Here is a 16013-nt window from a genome sequence, read left to right as displayed (position 1 = left end):
GAGACATTTTTTTTTTAATTTTCAGGAGACATTTTAATCTCTCGCAAATTTTCCTCCCCACGGAATATTTGCCTTCCCCCTCCCCTCGAAAAATTCTCTGCATTTCCCAGTAACAAATATTATATATGAATAATGGGCAAATTGCATAACTTACAGTTCTTTTCTAGGGGCTATGCCGGGTCTTATTATCCCAAAAAGCATAGCTATTGGACATTCCAACCCTGCAGAATTTAATGACTATATCAAAGTTTGATCAGATGTATTTGGGGAAAGAGGGACATGGGAGGGGGCTAGTTGCCTTCCAATCTTTTTGATAATTGAAAACGGCACTAGAAATTTGCATTTTCGTTTGAATTAGCATCTCTTGATCTTCTAGAACCTTTGGTTCAATACAATCACCCTTAAAAAAACAAAAATAAAACAAGTAAATAAACATTCACACATTATCTTTCTTCTGGCTGAAAAAAAAAAGAAGTAACACTTTTCGTTTTGGTAGATAGGAGCTTGGAACCTCTCAGTAGGGTTCTCAGATATATTGAATCTGATGGTGTAATTTTCATTAAGATCACTTGACTCTTTGGGGCTGTTTCTGCCTTTTCCGAAAACCAGACAATTTTTTTAGACTTATAGCTTTTGATTTGTAACATTAAATTCAATGCTGCTACTACTAGCAACAACTTACTGCAGCAGCGAGTCGTCTGTAGCTAACACAACTACGTGTGACTCTCTTCCATTCCAATCTATTCAAAGCCTCCCTCTTTACACCTTCCCAGGAAGTTCCCATTTCCTTTAGATTTTACTTACGACATCCTCCCACCCCAAATAGGGACGACCTATTTTTCGTTTGGCCCTAGACAGTAGGCCAAAAAGGAGAATATTTGGTAATCTGTCATCCTTCAGCCACAGAAGTGTCCTAGCCATCTCAACCTTTCTTTCATTATAGCCCTAGAAGGTGGGATTGAACCACGCTTTTCGTACAGTCTGGTGTGTGAGATACAGTCAGTCCGTCGGGTACCCAAAACAACCTGAAGCAGTTTCTCTGGAAAACGTCTAGCAACTCCTCCCTGGTTTTTGGAGTGCCCATGCTTCAGAACCATTTGACCACTGTCATCACTGTAGCTTTCAATGTTCTAATCTTGGTTCACAGACTTAGCTTCCCTTTCTCCAAACTTTTAACTTTGAAAAGCACCCTGGGCCTTCACTATTCTACTCTTAACATCTTCACTGCTCCTACCGTCTTTATTAACAATGTTACCTAGGTAAGTGAAGCTGTTTACTTGATCTACTACTACTACTAACAACTCACCACAGCACCAACCCGCTTTAGGCCAACACAGCTGCGCATGCTCTTCTTCCGCCCCAATCTGTTCAAAGCCTCCCTCTTTACACCCTCCCAAGAACCTCTTATCTCCTTTAAATCTTTCTTTACGACATCCTCCCACCCTAGGCGAGAACGACCGGCTTTCTGTTTAGCCCTAGACGGTTGGCCGAAAAGGACAATCTTCGGCAATCTATTATCCTTCATCTGCAGAACATGCCCTATCCATCTCAACCTTTCTTTTGTTATAGCCTTAAAAAGTGGGATTGAACCACACTTTTCCTACAGCCTACTGTTTGAAATAAGATTAGTCAGCCGGGTAACAGAGCAATCTGTAGGCGATTTCTCTGAAAAACCTCTAGTAAATCTTCAACTGCTTTTCAGAGCACCCATACTTCAGCGCTAAATTTGACCACTGTCATCACTGTACCTTCCAATATTCTAATCTTGGTTTGTAGACTTATCTTTCTATTCTTCCAAACTTTTTTTTTAACTGTGAAAAAACACCCTGAGTCTTGACTATTCTACTTTTACATCTTCACTGTTCCCACCATTTTTACTAATAAAACTACCAAAGTAAGTGAAGCTTCCCACCTGATCAATTTTTTCGTTACCCAACCTTTCATTTTAACTCATTCCTAGCCTCAGTGACTTAGTCTTCTTAACATTAATTTTCAAGCCCATTCTAGGACCCTCAACTCGCAGAACCTCTAAAAGTTCTTTCATTTTACTCCCACTTTCATCTAGGATGCTCAAATCATGAGCATAATCAAAGTCCCGGATAGTCTTTCCTCCCCATTTGATTCCGTGGTCTCCCATTGTCTTTCCTGTGCTCCTTAAGACAAAGTCAATCAAAATGATCCATAAACAGGGATAGAACACAACCCTGCTTAACTCCTGATTGAATACAAAACCAGCTGTTAACCTCATCTCCTACCTTAACTGCAGCAGTATTATTCTTGTACATAGCACCAATCACTAATGTCCACTTGATCAATCTTCTCGTTATTCAACATCACCTCTTCATCTTCACTTACTCTTAGCCTTAGCGACTTAGTCAATCAGCGACTTAACAATAATTTTCAAACTTATTCCTGCATCCTGAACTCACTAAACCTCTAAAAGTCTTAAATTCAATGAATTTTATTTATTTGGAATTAGCATAAAAAGCCAATTCTTTTGATGTATCATGTGTTATCAACATTCCTTTTTTAAAAGTCTTGGTTTTCGATTGAACAGAGCTCCTTACTTACAGTTCTTTACCTTGAATATTTTCATAATATCCAAATTTGAATACTATTTTTCTAATTTGGAAATTGTATAAGCAAAATTAATTGTATTGCTTTGTTTTACAGTTCTTGCTATTTAGCAATTGGCTGAGTATTGGGGTTCCTCGTACATGATACATCAGTATGCTAAATTGAAATGTTTTCTTCTGGATTGTTGAAAAAAAAGACTAACCAGCAAAACATCTTGCTCTTCTATGAAACATCCAAATCTCTGAAATGATACGTTTTCCTATAAATATTGCTGACGAGGGGGTCGGTTCATATTACTTCTAGGGAGGAAAAACCCTCCTTTGAGCATATATTATTGCTTAGATCGTGCATTTTAGCTCTCATTTGCCTATTAACCTTTTCCCAGGAATAAAAATAAATTTGGAAATAATTCTGTTTTAACAATAGAACTTTTTTTTTTCTAGGAAACATTTTAGAAGAAAGTTCTTTGATGTCTGCTGAAGCTTGAATTTCCGTTGAAGTTTCTTCTAATTAGTTTTGTAGAATGGAACTAATCAGAACGCCAAAGGTAAATAATTTCCCTTTTCTATAGTCTATTATAACAACGTTAGGTTCTGGAGTACAAAACTGAAGTGGGAAAGATAAAGGGAGATAAAGGATTGTATAAAGCATTTCATAATGAATGTCTAAAAGCTACAAATGTGCAAAACAGATTGAATTCCAAGTAATGTTCAGAACCTGTAAATCGACGTAATTTAGGAGTCTAGTTGGTTCACCATGTTTTCACTCTTAGGTTAATAATTGAGAAGTCCCTTCGTTGTCAAACACCTTTGGTCCTTAGTTTTATCGATTATGAGCAAGCTTTCGATTCTGTTGATAGAACAGCGTTAACAAAGGTCTTATCGTTATATGGTATACCAGAAAAATACATTAAAGTGATTTGCGCTATGTACGAGAATAATACTGCTGCGGTTAAGGTAGGAAATGAGGTTAGCAACTGGTTTTGTATTAAATCAGGAGTTAAGCAGGGTTGTGTTCTATCCCCCTTTATATGGATCATTTTGATGGACTTCGTCTTAAGGAGCACAGGAAAGGCAATTGGAGACCATGGAATCAAATGGGGAGGAAGAACGCTCCTGGACTTAGATTATGCTGATGATTTAAGCATATTAGATGAAAGTGTGAGCAAAATGAATGAATTTTTAGAGGTTTTACGAGTTCAGGGTGCTAAAATAGGCTTGAAAATTAATGTTAAGAAGACTAAGTCACTAAGGTTAGGAATAAGTGAAGATGAACAGGTGACCTTAGGTAACGAAAAGATTGATCAGGTTGGGAGCTTCAGTTACCTTGGTAGTATTATTAGTAAAGATGGTGGGAGCAGTGAAGATGTTAAAAGTAGAATAGCTAAAGCTCAGGGTGTTTTTTCACAGTTAAAAACAAGTTTGGAAGAATAGAAAGATAAGCCTACAAACCAAGATTAGAATATTGGAAGCTACAGTGATGACAGTGGTCAAATATGGCTCTGAAGCATGGACACTCCGAAAAGCAGATGAAAATTTACTAGATGTTTTCCAGAGAAATTGCCTACGGATTGTTCTGGGTACCCGGCTGACTGACCGTATTTCAAACAGTAGGTTGTACGAAAAGTGTGGTTCAATCCCGCTTTCTGGGGCTATAATGAAAGAAAGGTTGAGATGGCTAGGCCACGTTCTACGGATGAAGGATGACAGATTACCGAAGATTGTCCTTTTTGGCCAACCGTCTGAGGCTACACGGAAAGCAGGTCGTCCTCGTCTGGGTTGGGAGGATGTCATAAATAAGGATTTAAAGGAAATGGGAACTTCCTGGGAGGGTGTAAAGAGGGAGGCTTTAAATAGATTAGGTTGGAGGAGGAGCGTGCGTAGCTGTGTTGGCCTCAGGCGGCTTGGTGCTGCAGTGAGTTATTAGTAGTAGTAGTAGTAGTTGGTTCACAAATTATTACAGTTGGTCTTTTTATCACAATTGGTCAAATTTTATCACAATTGGTCACAAATTATCACAGTTCACAAATTGGTCTTCTTTTGAAGACTAGATGCAGATTTTAGTTGTTTCTTTTAACAAGCTGGTAGTGTTAAAGAAAAGAAGGTTAGATCTTAGGTTCCTAAAGTATGCATCACCCTAGAAATAATTGCACATACAAGGAAGGAAGAATCCTCTGAAGCCCCCCTGAAAATATTTTAGTTTACAAATTTGATTTTTAGTGTTTTAATTTCTCTGTCTTAAGGAAAAAGCTCTGATACATCCTCTAAAAGTATGGCATTCGAAAGCCCTGACCCCTACAAGGGGTCAGACTCCTATTCTTGATGTAATGCTAGTCGGCGTAGGTGAAGTGGGGGTCCACAACTTGCATAAATAAACATACCCGTAACAATCCCGTAAAGATGATTATGGGCTACCCCTCTCCTTCTGATCCTTTAGATCAGCCTTAGAGAGGTTATCCACAACCCCCTTCATGGATTTTTGTATACAAATATTTTATTTTCTTTAGTGCTAATTTTGAAAAGGAGTTAAAAGTTGACTAATTTTGCCTAAAAGAGTTAAACAGTTTTCACTTAAACAGTTTTTTAACATTGATTTGGAAAATGATTCCATGTTTAATACGTTACTCTAAAAGCCTAGAGACGATGAATCCTAGGCTTATTTGATAAATTCAGGGGTATCCTAAATTACAAGGGTAAACATCAAACAAAGAAACCCGAGGCAAACTAGTAAATGATTCCAGTAAACTGGTATCCATCAAAAACCATGGACGGACGCTGGTTCATTGCAAAGTTCTTCATGGGTCGTTTTATAAGCATTTTGTAGTTTTAGAGGTAGATGCTTCTTCTTCTGAAAACTTGCTGAAAGTGATATGCCCGAGAAAAAACAAGGATGAATCCTTCAATTTTCCCACGGTGGAACACTCAGCATCCATCCCTCCCGACCAGGTAGATCTTCCGATCAGGTAGTGGAAGATCTTCCAGCTCCTCGACTCCCTCCGGCTGAAAATTTTTCTTTGATTATGATTTTGGTTATCCGATACTTCACTAATTTGACTTTTTCCTTGTCCTTTTACTTTAGAAGTAATGTTGTAGTTTTCTCGATAAACGAGTTTTGGCCTTCATTTTTTGCCGGCATTTTAGTCAACAACGATGTTTGCTAGCTTCTAAAGGCAGACACCCTAGATGTGATTAATTGTTTGGCGCACCAATCCTAGGTCATGAGGTTAGGAAGAATATAGTTGAGTAAATTGGTACATGGAGCTTGTAGGTGTACCGACAAAATAGCTGCTCCTTTTGAGTTTTTCACATCGTGGAGTAGTGAATGTGGGGTTTTGATAAAATGCTGTAGCAGAACCCTAACCTGAAATCCATCACTAAAGACTAGTGAATTTTACCACTTTTCATCCTTTCTTCTCCTTGACCATCCCTCCATATACATCCGAAGGCTCACAGATAGTTTGAAAATTAGGGTATCATAATATACTTTTTAGTCATCCAGCACCCCTGCATTAGCTAAACAATGACAAACCTATCTCTTTTATGCTAGCTTATAATTGATTAAACATAAAAAAAAAATTATCTTTTGACCATACATAAATTGATTCAATTTACTTAATGAAGCTTTAAAATAAATATATATTTTAACTGCTTATTTTGTATGAATTACGTGAGTTTTTTTTTTAATAAACGATTACACTACTCTAACAAATAGTCATAATTGACAGCGTTAGTCATATGCATGGACTACCTGGTTTCTTATAAACAGATTCCCGCTATTATATTGTAGTGTTTCATTGTTTATTTTTATGTTGGTTCTGGTAAATGGTCTCATGCTCCGTACTCTTTCTTTTTTTTTATTTTAGCACATCCTCGCAAGCTCTGCTTTTGTTGTGCTATTATATAAAAAATGATTATTTTCAGCAAAATTGTTCTACTACTACTACTACTACTACTGCCTTAGAAATGGGGAAGAGCAATACCGCTAGGATTTATTAAAAGAAACCGTGAACATACCAATCATTTAAGTTTTAAAGCAAAAAATATGTGTAAAAAATAATTTTCATTGTCTAATAGAGCTTGTCTCAAACAGTTATATATGAAGGACGCTGTTCCAGACATGGATCATGAAAATCATATGATTTTTACGAACTTTCTGCATAATGTCCAATAATTTGTCGTATAATCTGCCTTTTTCGGAAACTAGATATCTGTGCATGGCCATGTGCTGGGTCTGAAGTCAGCCTAAGAACTTACTGAAAACAAATATAATATTTTAAGGAGCCGTTGATCTGAGGCATTGCTTCAGCAGTGATAAGCATTCATTAATGAACGAGGCTATATTGTACCTTTAAATAAGCTTATATGCTTAAGTTCTGACAAAATATATGTGGGCGTTTCTAGTCATGAAACCGGGCTTGCTTGCTGAAATTTTGTATTTTTTCAGTAGAGCTCTATAAGTTTTGTACAAATCGTATGTTTTTGCCTTTGTCGACCCCTTCCCCCCTAAAAGCATCTTCCATCCAAAACACATCTCCTGTTTACGTATTGTATTCAGTCCTAAACATCAGGAATTACTTTTCTGCTACTGTATTTAAAAAAAAAATTCTCTCATAAGACTTCTTGAAACCTTATTGGTAAATTGTACAATTGTCAAATTGATTCATTCTGTTTTTTTCACTTTTGTACATCAGAGTAAGTCTTTTAAATGCTTCGAGATATTTAAGATTTTGGAAGTTCAATGTTGACACATTGCTTGTACTCGTAAGCCCTAGATGTAGGAAACAAAGATAGCTTAGCATTTTAATGAAATTAAATAAAAAAAAAAGTTTTTTTAAACTGAAAGTAAGGAGCGACATTAAAACTTAAAACGCACAAAAATTACTTCGTATATGAAAGAGGCTGCTTCCTCATCAACGCCCCGCTCTTTACGCTAAAGTTTGACTCTTTCTCTCAATTCTTCTTTTTAAAACAGTAAAAAATTTTAGCGTAAAGAGCGGGGCGTTGATGAGGAAGCAGCCTCTTTCATATACGAAGTAATTTCTGTGCGTTTTAAGTTTTAATGTCGCTCCTTACTTTCAGTTAAAAAAACTTGTTTTTTTATTTAATTTCTGGACGTTTTTGAATCAAATGCATGTTTTGATTTTGGCTCTCCGCAGAGGAATAATCAAAACGAAATTTGCATATATTTTTTTTTTGGCTAAATGGCTTTATCATTATTTTGATCGAATGATTTTGAGAAAAAAAGAGCGGGGGACGAAGCCTAGTTGCCCTCCGATTTTTTGGTTAATTAAAAAGGTAACTAGAACTTTTAATTTTTTACGAATCTTTTTATTGGTAAAAGATTTACGTAACTTATAAATTAGCTTACGTAAAGAACTTTTGTATTCTCATGTTTTTATTACATATATGAGGGGATTCGCCCCATCGTCAGTACCTCGCTCTTTACACTAAAGCTTAAATTTTATCCCAATTCATTAAGAATGACCCCTGAATCACAAAAGCCGTAGAATAAATAGTTGAAATTACTAAAAATACTTTAGCGTAAAGAGCGAGGTATTAGAAGGAGGTGAGCCCCTCATATGGGTAATAATTTCTGTTTGTTTTGAGTTTTATTGCTGTTCCTTGCTTCCAGCTGAAAAAGCTTTTTCACATTTATTTTTTAATTGTTTTTTTTTTTTAAATAATGCTAGTAAATCCTGCTCTCCCTTCATGGAAATTTTCTTCTCCCATGACAAATTCTCGATGGAAAGTTCCCCCAGCGTATCCCCCTCTTCTCAACCCCTCCCCCCAACCAAAAAAATCCTCCTGAAAACGCCTGTATACTTCCCAATAACCATTAATATATGTAAGCACAGGTCAAAGTTTGTAACTTTTTGCCCCTCCCACGGGGACTGTGGGGGAGTAAGTCGTCCCCAAAGACATAGTTATAAAGTTTTTTGACTACGCTGAATAAAATGGCTATCTCAGAATTTTGATCCGTTGACTTTGGGAAAATAATTAGCGTGGGAGGGGGCCTAGGTGCCCTCCAATTTTTTTGGTCACTTAAAAAGGGCACTAGAACTGTTCATTTCCGTTAGAATGAGCCCTCTTGCAACATTCTAGGACAACTTGGTCGATACGATCACCCCTGGAAAAAAAAAACAAAAAAACAAACAAACAAATAAACACGCATCCGTGATCTGCCTTCTGGCAAAAAATGCAAAATTCCACATTTTTGTAGATAGGAGCTCGAAACTTCTACAGTAGGGTTCTCTGATACGCTGAATCTGATGGTGTGATTTTCGTTAAGATTCTATGACTTTTAGGGGGTGTTTCCCCCTATTTTCTAAAATAACGCAAATTTTCTTAGGCTCGTAACTTTTGATGGGTAAGACTAAACTTGATGAAACTTATATATTTAAAACCAGAATTAAAATGCGATTCTTTTGATGTAGCTATTGGTATCAAAATTCCATTTTTTAGAGTTTTGGTTACTATTGAGCCGGGTCGCTCCTTACTACAGTTCGTTACCACGAACTGTTTGAAAAACGCTTACATTGTGAGCTATAGTTCCTCAAACCCGATAGATGGTTTCTTTTCTTTTCTTTAAATGACGCTGTATTGTTTTAATATTTATCTTTTAGTTTTTGGTGTTTAATTCGTCTCTTTGTTTCATTTTTTTTTAAATTTATTTACCATCAATTTATTTATTTACCGCCTTTTTATTTATCGTCAGCCTCGTATGCTATAACGCTCTCAGCCGAAGGCAGAGAATCAGGGGATCGGTACCTGCGCTACGAGGATCAATGTCTTCGTGCGAATTTTTTTTCAAAGTTATTGATAATTTTTTGAGAACAGCAATCCTAGGGGAGCCTCTAAGATCCTCCCCCCTAAGAATATACAAAGGACTCCCTCAAGAGAAAATTATGGTATAAGTTTGACAAAATTCATTGTTTTTATTATAGACCTTTACAATTTTGTACAGTGCCCTATATTACATTTCCCCCCTCGCTTAGTTAAACCATCGTTACAACGCCTCCTAGGTCGATAACTCTCATCGATTAGGGGATTCAGTGGAGAGATTTAGAAGCAGATTCCCTATCTTATCTAAGCCAGTTGTGCTTCTTACTTCTCTTACAATGGATGTTTCTGCTTTTATTTCAATATACTGCAAGAGCTTTAACACTAGTTCTTATTTGAAAGGGCATAACTGACTTGTACAGAAGATTCTAACCCTAAGCTACTCAAGCAAGTGTTGCTGCGCTTGCTAGGTCGATAACTTGTCGATTAGGGGAATTAATGGAGAGAGACAAAAGTAGATTTTCAACTTCTGCAAGACTAGTTGTATTTGTTGTTTCTCACGGAATGGATACTTATGTTTCATTTGCATGGTTTAATTTAATGATAAAACTTAAGTGACTTTCAGTTATTTTGTCGAACCAACAGAGGTAACTTTCTAAATGAAAAGTTCGTGCTAAGGATATGCATCTGTTTGCCAAACAAACTGTATTTATCTGCTTTCAACTATCAGTTACTTTCGTATATTTGAAATATAATGTCTGGTGAATCAGTCATGTGGGACGCTGTGAAAAAGGCGATGGAGTTACTTGAAGATACGGCCCTAGAACCTATCATTGACAAGGGTGAACCAAGTGGCTTAAATCAAAGGAGGGCGTCATTACCATTACTGAATGGGGATAGCCCTAGTAAATGTAAAATGAGCTCTAGTGACGGTATCGATTTTAGGAAATTAAGGGCGTCAATGTATGGTCGGGTTATTAGTTGGATTAATGAGAGTGTTGATAAGACATTCGAAGAGATACATACGTTCAAAGAAATGAAGGTAAATTCGAGATATTATACTTTTCACTCTTTTTTCTAATTCTGACAAAAAGTCAATGCAGAACTTGCTACAAAAAGAAAAACAAGATATGAATATAATAAAGGCTACAAATTTCAGCTACTAATGAAGTTTGTGCATGAGAAAGCACAAAATATAAGGAATCAATCCCCATTTTCTTTTTAATTGATCGACTATCATTCAAATTTGTTGATTTGAAAACCATGAAATTCTATTGAATGTTTATAAAGCAAATAGCTCGCAGAGCTTCATTGAACTAACTTCTAAAGGCGCGGATATTGTGATTATCGAACCTTCAATGACCCTTAGGCTTGGTACAGACTGGAACCGCGGATATTCCTGAATTCTGTGCAAAAGAGTTTATCCTCAAAGCTGGAATAAACCAACATTTAAAAAGGGTCATATCTTTCTAATACAGTACGGTAGATACTATGTATGGAGTTACAGATACTATGGCAGGGACTGCCCTTTTTATTACAGTACAGTAGCATAAACTGTTTGATTTTTCATTGAACTAATATTTGAAAATACTGACATGAGCCTATTGAATTTTGAATATGTAACTTAGGATCTTTAGGGTTGGTAATGACGGAAACCCTCATAACCGCGTTTTTTTTTTGGTTGGTTGGTTGGTTGGTTGTTCCAAAACTGTAAAATTCTTAGGGCACACATTTTCGTCAGCGTTTTTGTCTTTTACTTTCTAAATTTATTAACTCTTTTTTCTAGACTCGAATTTCTTTAAAAAATAATTGTGTTGGATCGCGTAAACCTTATAATAACGGATGAAGTAACGAGATTAAATCTCTAATAATTCAAGAAACAGTTGACATCAAATCTATTGATTTTCATATATTTGAGATATTTAGAAAAATGTTCAGTTTTTGCTCTTAGAGATATTTTTCTACGTCAGGCAATTTTGATCTTTTTCATTTTTCCATTTTATGTTGCCATCTGTCATTTAAAGGCAGGTAGGAAATATATAGGGCTTCAAAATACCAACACTGATGTACCAACACTGTTTATTTTTTCAATGGAAAGTGAATATCATCTCTTCTCGCTTAAAGTTGCTCCTGTAGAAAGTTCTTTGATTTTAACTTTCCTGCAATCTATTCACTGTCTCGCTTGTTATAACAGTATCGGTCTAGAAAGGGAAGGAAACCTCGAAAATACATTGCCTTTCAACAACTTGATTTGAATTGTCTCTGATTTATTTTCTGACAACAGGTATCTGTTGGAACATTTGAAAGCTCCAAGTTTCTCTCTTAATCTAATCTGAGACTTATTGACTGGAAAGCCTTTTCAAGGTAGGGATTGGAAAAGCAAGGTCATGCAATAAGGTTGGATTGTCTGTGTTGGTTTGTAAGTGCTTCTTGAAAATCATAAAATAATAACATTTTATCTCCGAATACATTTTAACTTTTAATTCTGTTATTCATAAATAATAATAAATAATTAAAAATAAATAAATAGTAAGCTCTGTAGAAACTGTTTGACTTTTCAAATAATTCTTGCTAACGACCTCTAAGTAAAGAGTGACTCGTGCCAGTAGTAATCGAAGCTAAAAAATCTGGCAAATATATGTGCAAGTTGTCTGGTTTTGTAGCCACCTGACTGGCAATAATTGCTAAAAAGCTAAACTATCCAAATTTACAAAACATAGAAGATATTCTTGTTATATTAATTAGACACCTGGAAGGACATCCTGTTTTCAAAAAAAAAAATAAGGAAGAAAAGAATTGACCAAAAACCAAACATAAACGAAAAAGAAAAGTTTTAAATCTCAAAACAACAGGACATAAAAAGTTTGCCATTAAACTAGTATATATTTAAATAAAAATATTTTTTTCAAATATCTTCGATGCTGAAAAGTCGGGTGCATATAGTGTCTTTTATTTAATCAGGTACCCATGGTGTTTCCAAATTTAACCTTTGTTAGACTTAGGAAATCTCCGCCTAGTGAACGGTCCCTAAATGCTTTTCTACTGAAATCCACATGTGAACAGATGCTAATTTTTACAAGCTATGACATTGCCCCTGGGGCTTTGGGAGTAATGTCAACCCCAGAAGTATGCATATTAGCCTTTTTAGAGTTTCTGAGCAAATGACTATCTTAAAACCTCGATGCAATTACATGGGGTATACAGGGAAGGTGGCGGAAAGACACTGCAGGGACGCTAATTGTCCTCAAAGCACTATCGGCTCTCACAATGGTCGTTAGAAATACCGATTAAAAACTGAACGAGTCCCCTCCTAAGTTTCTATGACAGCCCTTACATAAGATGTGGCCAAGGAAAAAGTTTTCGGTCCTTTGTCGTGCCCATTTTGTGGGGACGGTATTTTACCTTCTGCATTGGTGTCTTCTTAGCCCAGGGACTTAAAGATACTAGTTTTGAGACGATTGGGAAAAATAAAATTCCACACCACGCCAAAAAGGGTGTTTACAGTGAGCAGGACGTTTATCACATATGAATGGGTTACACCTTACAGCTAAAGGTAATTTCACAGTATAAACCATCGTTAAATTTTTTTTTTTGCACTATCATCCTTGCTACATGCGTTTTTGCGAGAAACTGTATCTGTGCGAACCTAGGGATACTCTTTGGAACCGACAAAACTAAAATGACGTCTCAGAGAGAAATACGCGTGCCGCATAGTCGAGGCAATCTCTCATTGTATTCGCTCTATTCTAGGCTGTTGTTGGAGTCATCCCTCGTATCTTACTACAAGCACACGGAAGTAGTATAAACCGCTCATACGGCCCCATCGAGTGCTTAAAGTGCTTCGTTAAATTGGTAGATTTTTATCGACGGGCTTATAAAGTACTTTCTGGCGATCGAAAAAAGTTAATACTTCGCTTAACTTTTACAAAGTCATCGAAATTCACTTGTAGCAGAAGAGAACGAGGCAACATTTTCAATAGAAAAATATGACATTTTGAAGCAAAACCATTTTTGACATTGGTAACTATTTTGTCAACTGAACTTACGTTATTGCCAGAAGAACATAAATTTTTTTTAAATGATTGTATAGATATTTTTAATTGTTTGCCACAGAAAACTTTTTTAGTCTATAAAATGAAGTTCTCGTCAGAAAATTCACAATCCTTGTGGCATACAAAATGTGGTAAACCTTTTTAACGCAAAGTGGGTTTGAAATCCTGCTATGAGAGGATTTAGTTCTACAATAAACGACGTCAAAAATTACTTTAAAAATTTAAAGCTCTCGTGGTTGAGTAACTACAATTAGCTTATTTTCTTAAAATGGTTTTTATGCGTTTTTCTCTTGATTAAATCCCTGCAGTGGCTATTCATTTATTTATTTTTAATTAAAGGTTGAAAAACAAGACTGGTTCTTACTAATACCGATTCGTTTTTTTGCTTGAGCATATACATCTATGAGTATCTATATGAGCATCTGTATTTAAAACATGAGTATGAAATTAAGTATTTCATTACCCAGGCCGAAAAAGTCTAAATTTTAAAATGTTTAGAGGTTTTAGACGTGAACTTATCCATATTTGGACACTTTGTGGCTTGATGGACTCCTAAGTTAGCATATTCATAACTAAACTCCCTAAAAAATGAGGATTACCACCTAGAAACGACTAGAAATTATTATGTTGCCATCAAACACTAAATATATTTTAGAATCCATTTTGAGTAATTCCATCCTAACGTGTACTTTAGAATATTCCCAGATAACAACACATCCATGAGAAAATCTCCCCTTAGATGATGAGTTCGTTAAAATCAAAACCAGCAATGACTCTTCTTTTGGAATTCTCTTTGCCGTTTGTCTTATGGACCTTACCAGATTGGCCTCTGAACGGCTCGATTGAATGTAGAGCTTCTTAGTAAAAAATTACTAAAAACTTTTAGGGAGATAGGTCTCCCTAAGTCTCTCATTGTAGACGATCAACTTGTAACAGAAAAAGGCCAAATTCGAATCATATGAACAAATTATTTGCATATATAGGGAAAACAAACTGGTAATAGCGTTTCTTTTTCCTCTGTGTCACAGTCTTGGAAGCAGTTCTTAGGTCCCTCGTGCTTGAAATCAATGGTTCTTGGAGAGGTTACGGTGCAGGAAATTAAAAATATTGTTCTGTCTTTAAAGAATTCTTCAGCAGGTTTTGACCAAATTTCTGCTAAAGTAATTAAACATATTCTTCCATTGATTATCACCCCAATTTACCATTTGATTAATAGGTCATTTGATTAATACCATTTGATTAATAGGTCATTTGATTAATACCATTTGATTAATAGGTCATTTCAACTAGGAGTATTTCCCCAACGTCTAAAACTTGCACGTGTGATGCTCTCTTTAAAGGAGGTGACCGAAAGAATCCTGGGAACTACAGGCCGATCTCTCTTTTGTCAGTGCTCTCTAAGATATTTGAAAGGGCAATGCTCAAACGTCTGGTGAGATTTCTTGAAGCTAAATTTTTTTTCCATCAGCATCAGTTTGGGTTTTGTGCAAAGTATTCTACATAACATGCTTGTAATAGACTTCTTCAGTTTATACGACGATCTTTAGATTCTATTCTTATTCCTGCAGCCATTTTTCTTGATGTAAAGAAAGCTTTTGACAGCCTAACACATAAGATTTTCATTGGTAAACTTTGTCATGTGGGTGTCCGTGGAGAAGCATTGTCTTGGTTCTCGTCATACCTAACTGACAGATCTATCGCCACGGAAGTTACAGACGAAAAAGTTCCAATTGAAAACGGAGCACCCCAAGGTTCTATTCTTGGGCCAACCCTCTTCCTAATATATATGAATGATCTCTACCGACTTTTTAACACCCCAATTAACAATGTTTGCTGTGGATTGTGTCACAAATCTTACTCTCAGAGTACGTTGGTGTTCACACCTGATAGTCGAGAAGAATTAATAGCATTTGCAGAAAATACTACTTTAGGTGCTGCAGCTCCGGTGGCTCCATAAGTCGTCCCCCGGATCGATATGTGCGATTCCTGGGAGTTCTTTTGGATGAAAATTTATCATTTAAGTGGCATGTTCAAATAATAAGAGTGAAAATTTCCCGTGGACTTGGGATCATTCGAAAATTAAAGCGTTTATTTCCTTTCCCTATCCTCCGTCTTTTATATTTATCTCTGATTTACCCTTATATATGTTACTGTTCGTCTGTGTGGATGTCCACATTTTCCCTCGGTACTTGCTCCTATTCACAATCTTCATGAGAAAGCGGCAAGAATTCTCGAGTCGGCTACGCACACTCCTCTTGACCTCCTCAAAATCTATATATATATAAATAAGTTGTCTGTCTGTGGATCAGGTGACGTCATGTTTCTGTGTCGGCTGACGTCATGAAGTTAGTTGTCGTCATTTTTGCTATGACGGTGACGTCATTAAAGATATTTAAGACATATATGTTCACGTAGAAATCTATTAATGTTTAAGTTTAAAATGACTGATGAACTTACAATGGCAAAAGCCGATGAAGATGCTCAAAGAGTCTATGCCAAAAAACTTGCTGCTAATAGAGAAAGTCAGAAAAGAAAGCGTGCCGAGGAATCAAAAGAACAGCAAGGAAACAGGCTTGAGGCTAAAGAACGCAAAACCGCGCAGTTA

The 16013-nt window shown here is 36.2% G+C and overlaps 1 protein-coding gene across 7 annotated transcripts in view; it reads left to right on the top strand.

The window, feature by feature from the left end:
- Nucleotides 1–16013, top strand: part of LOC136037297 (myotubularin-related protein 8-like) — a 128804-nt gene that overhangs the window by 12635 nt on the left and 100156 nt on the right. For 4 of the 7 annotated variants that reach the window (XM_065719971.1, XM_065719987.1, XM_065719978.1 and 1 more), the window contains exon 2: nucleotides 3021–3124. In XM_065719971.1, the coding sequence (XP_065576043.1) occupies nucleotides 3101–3124 (24 nt within the window). In that variant the 5' untranslated portion in view covers nucleotides 3021–3100. Of the gene's footprint in view, nucleotides 1–3020; nucleotides 3125–9960; nucleotides 10399–16013 lie in introns of those variants that run through there. The other 3 variants (XM_065719961.1, XM_065719944.1, XM_065719953.1) reach the window with 3 other exon arrangements.

The sequence above is a fragment of the Artemia franciscana genome, chromosome 2 (assembly GCF_032884065.1).
Source record: "Artemia franciscana chromosome 2, ASM3288406v1, whole genome shotgun sequence".
In the NCBI taxonomy this organism is placed as follows: domain Eukaryota; kingdom Metazoa; phylum Arthropoda; class Branchiopoda; order Anostraca; family Artemiidae; genus Artemia; species Artemia franciscana.
The sequence above is the reverse complement of the archived record's forward strand: the minus strand, read 5'-3'. Positions and strand labels throughout refer to the sequence as shown.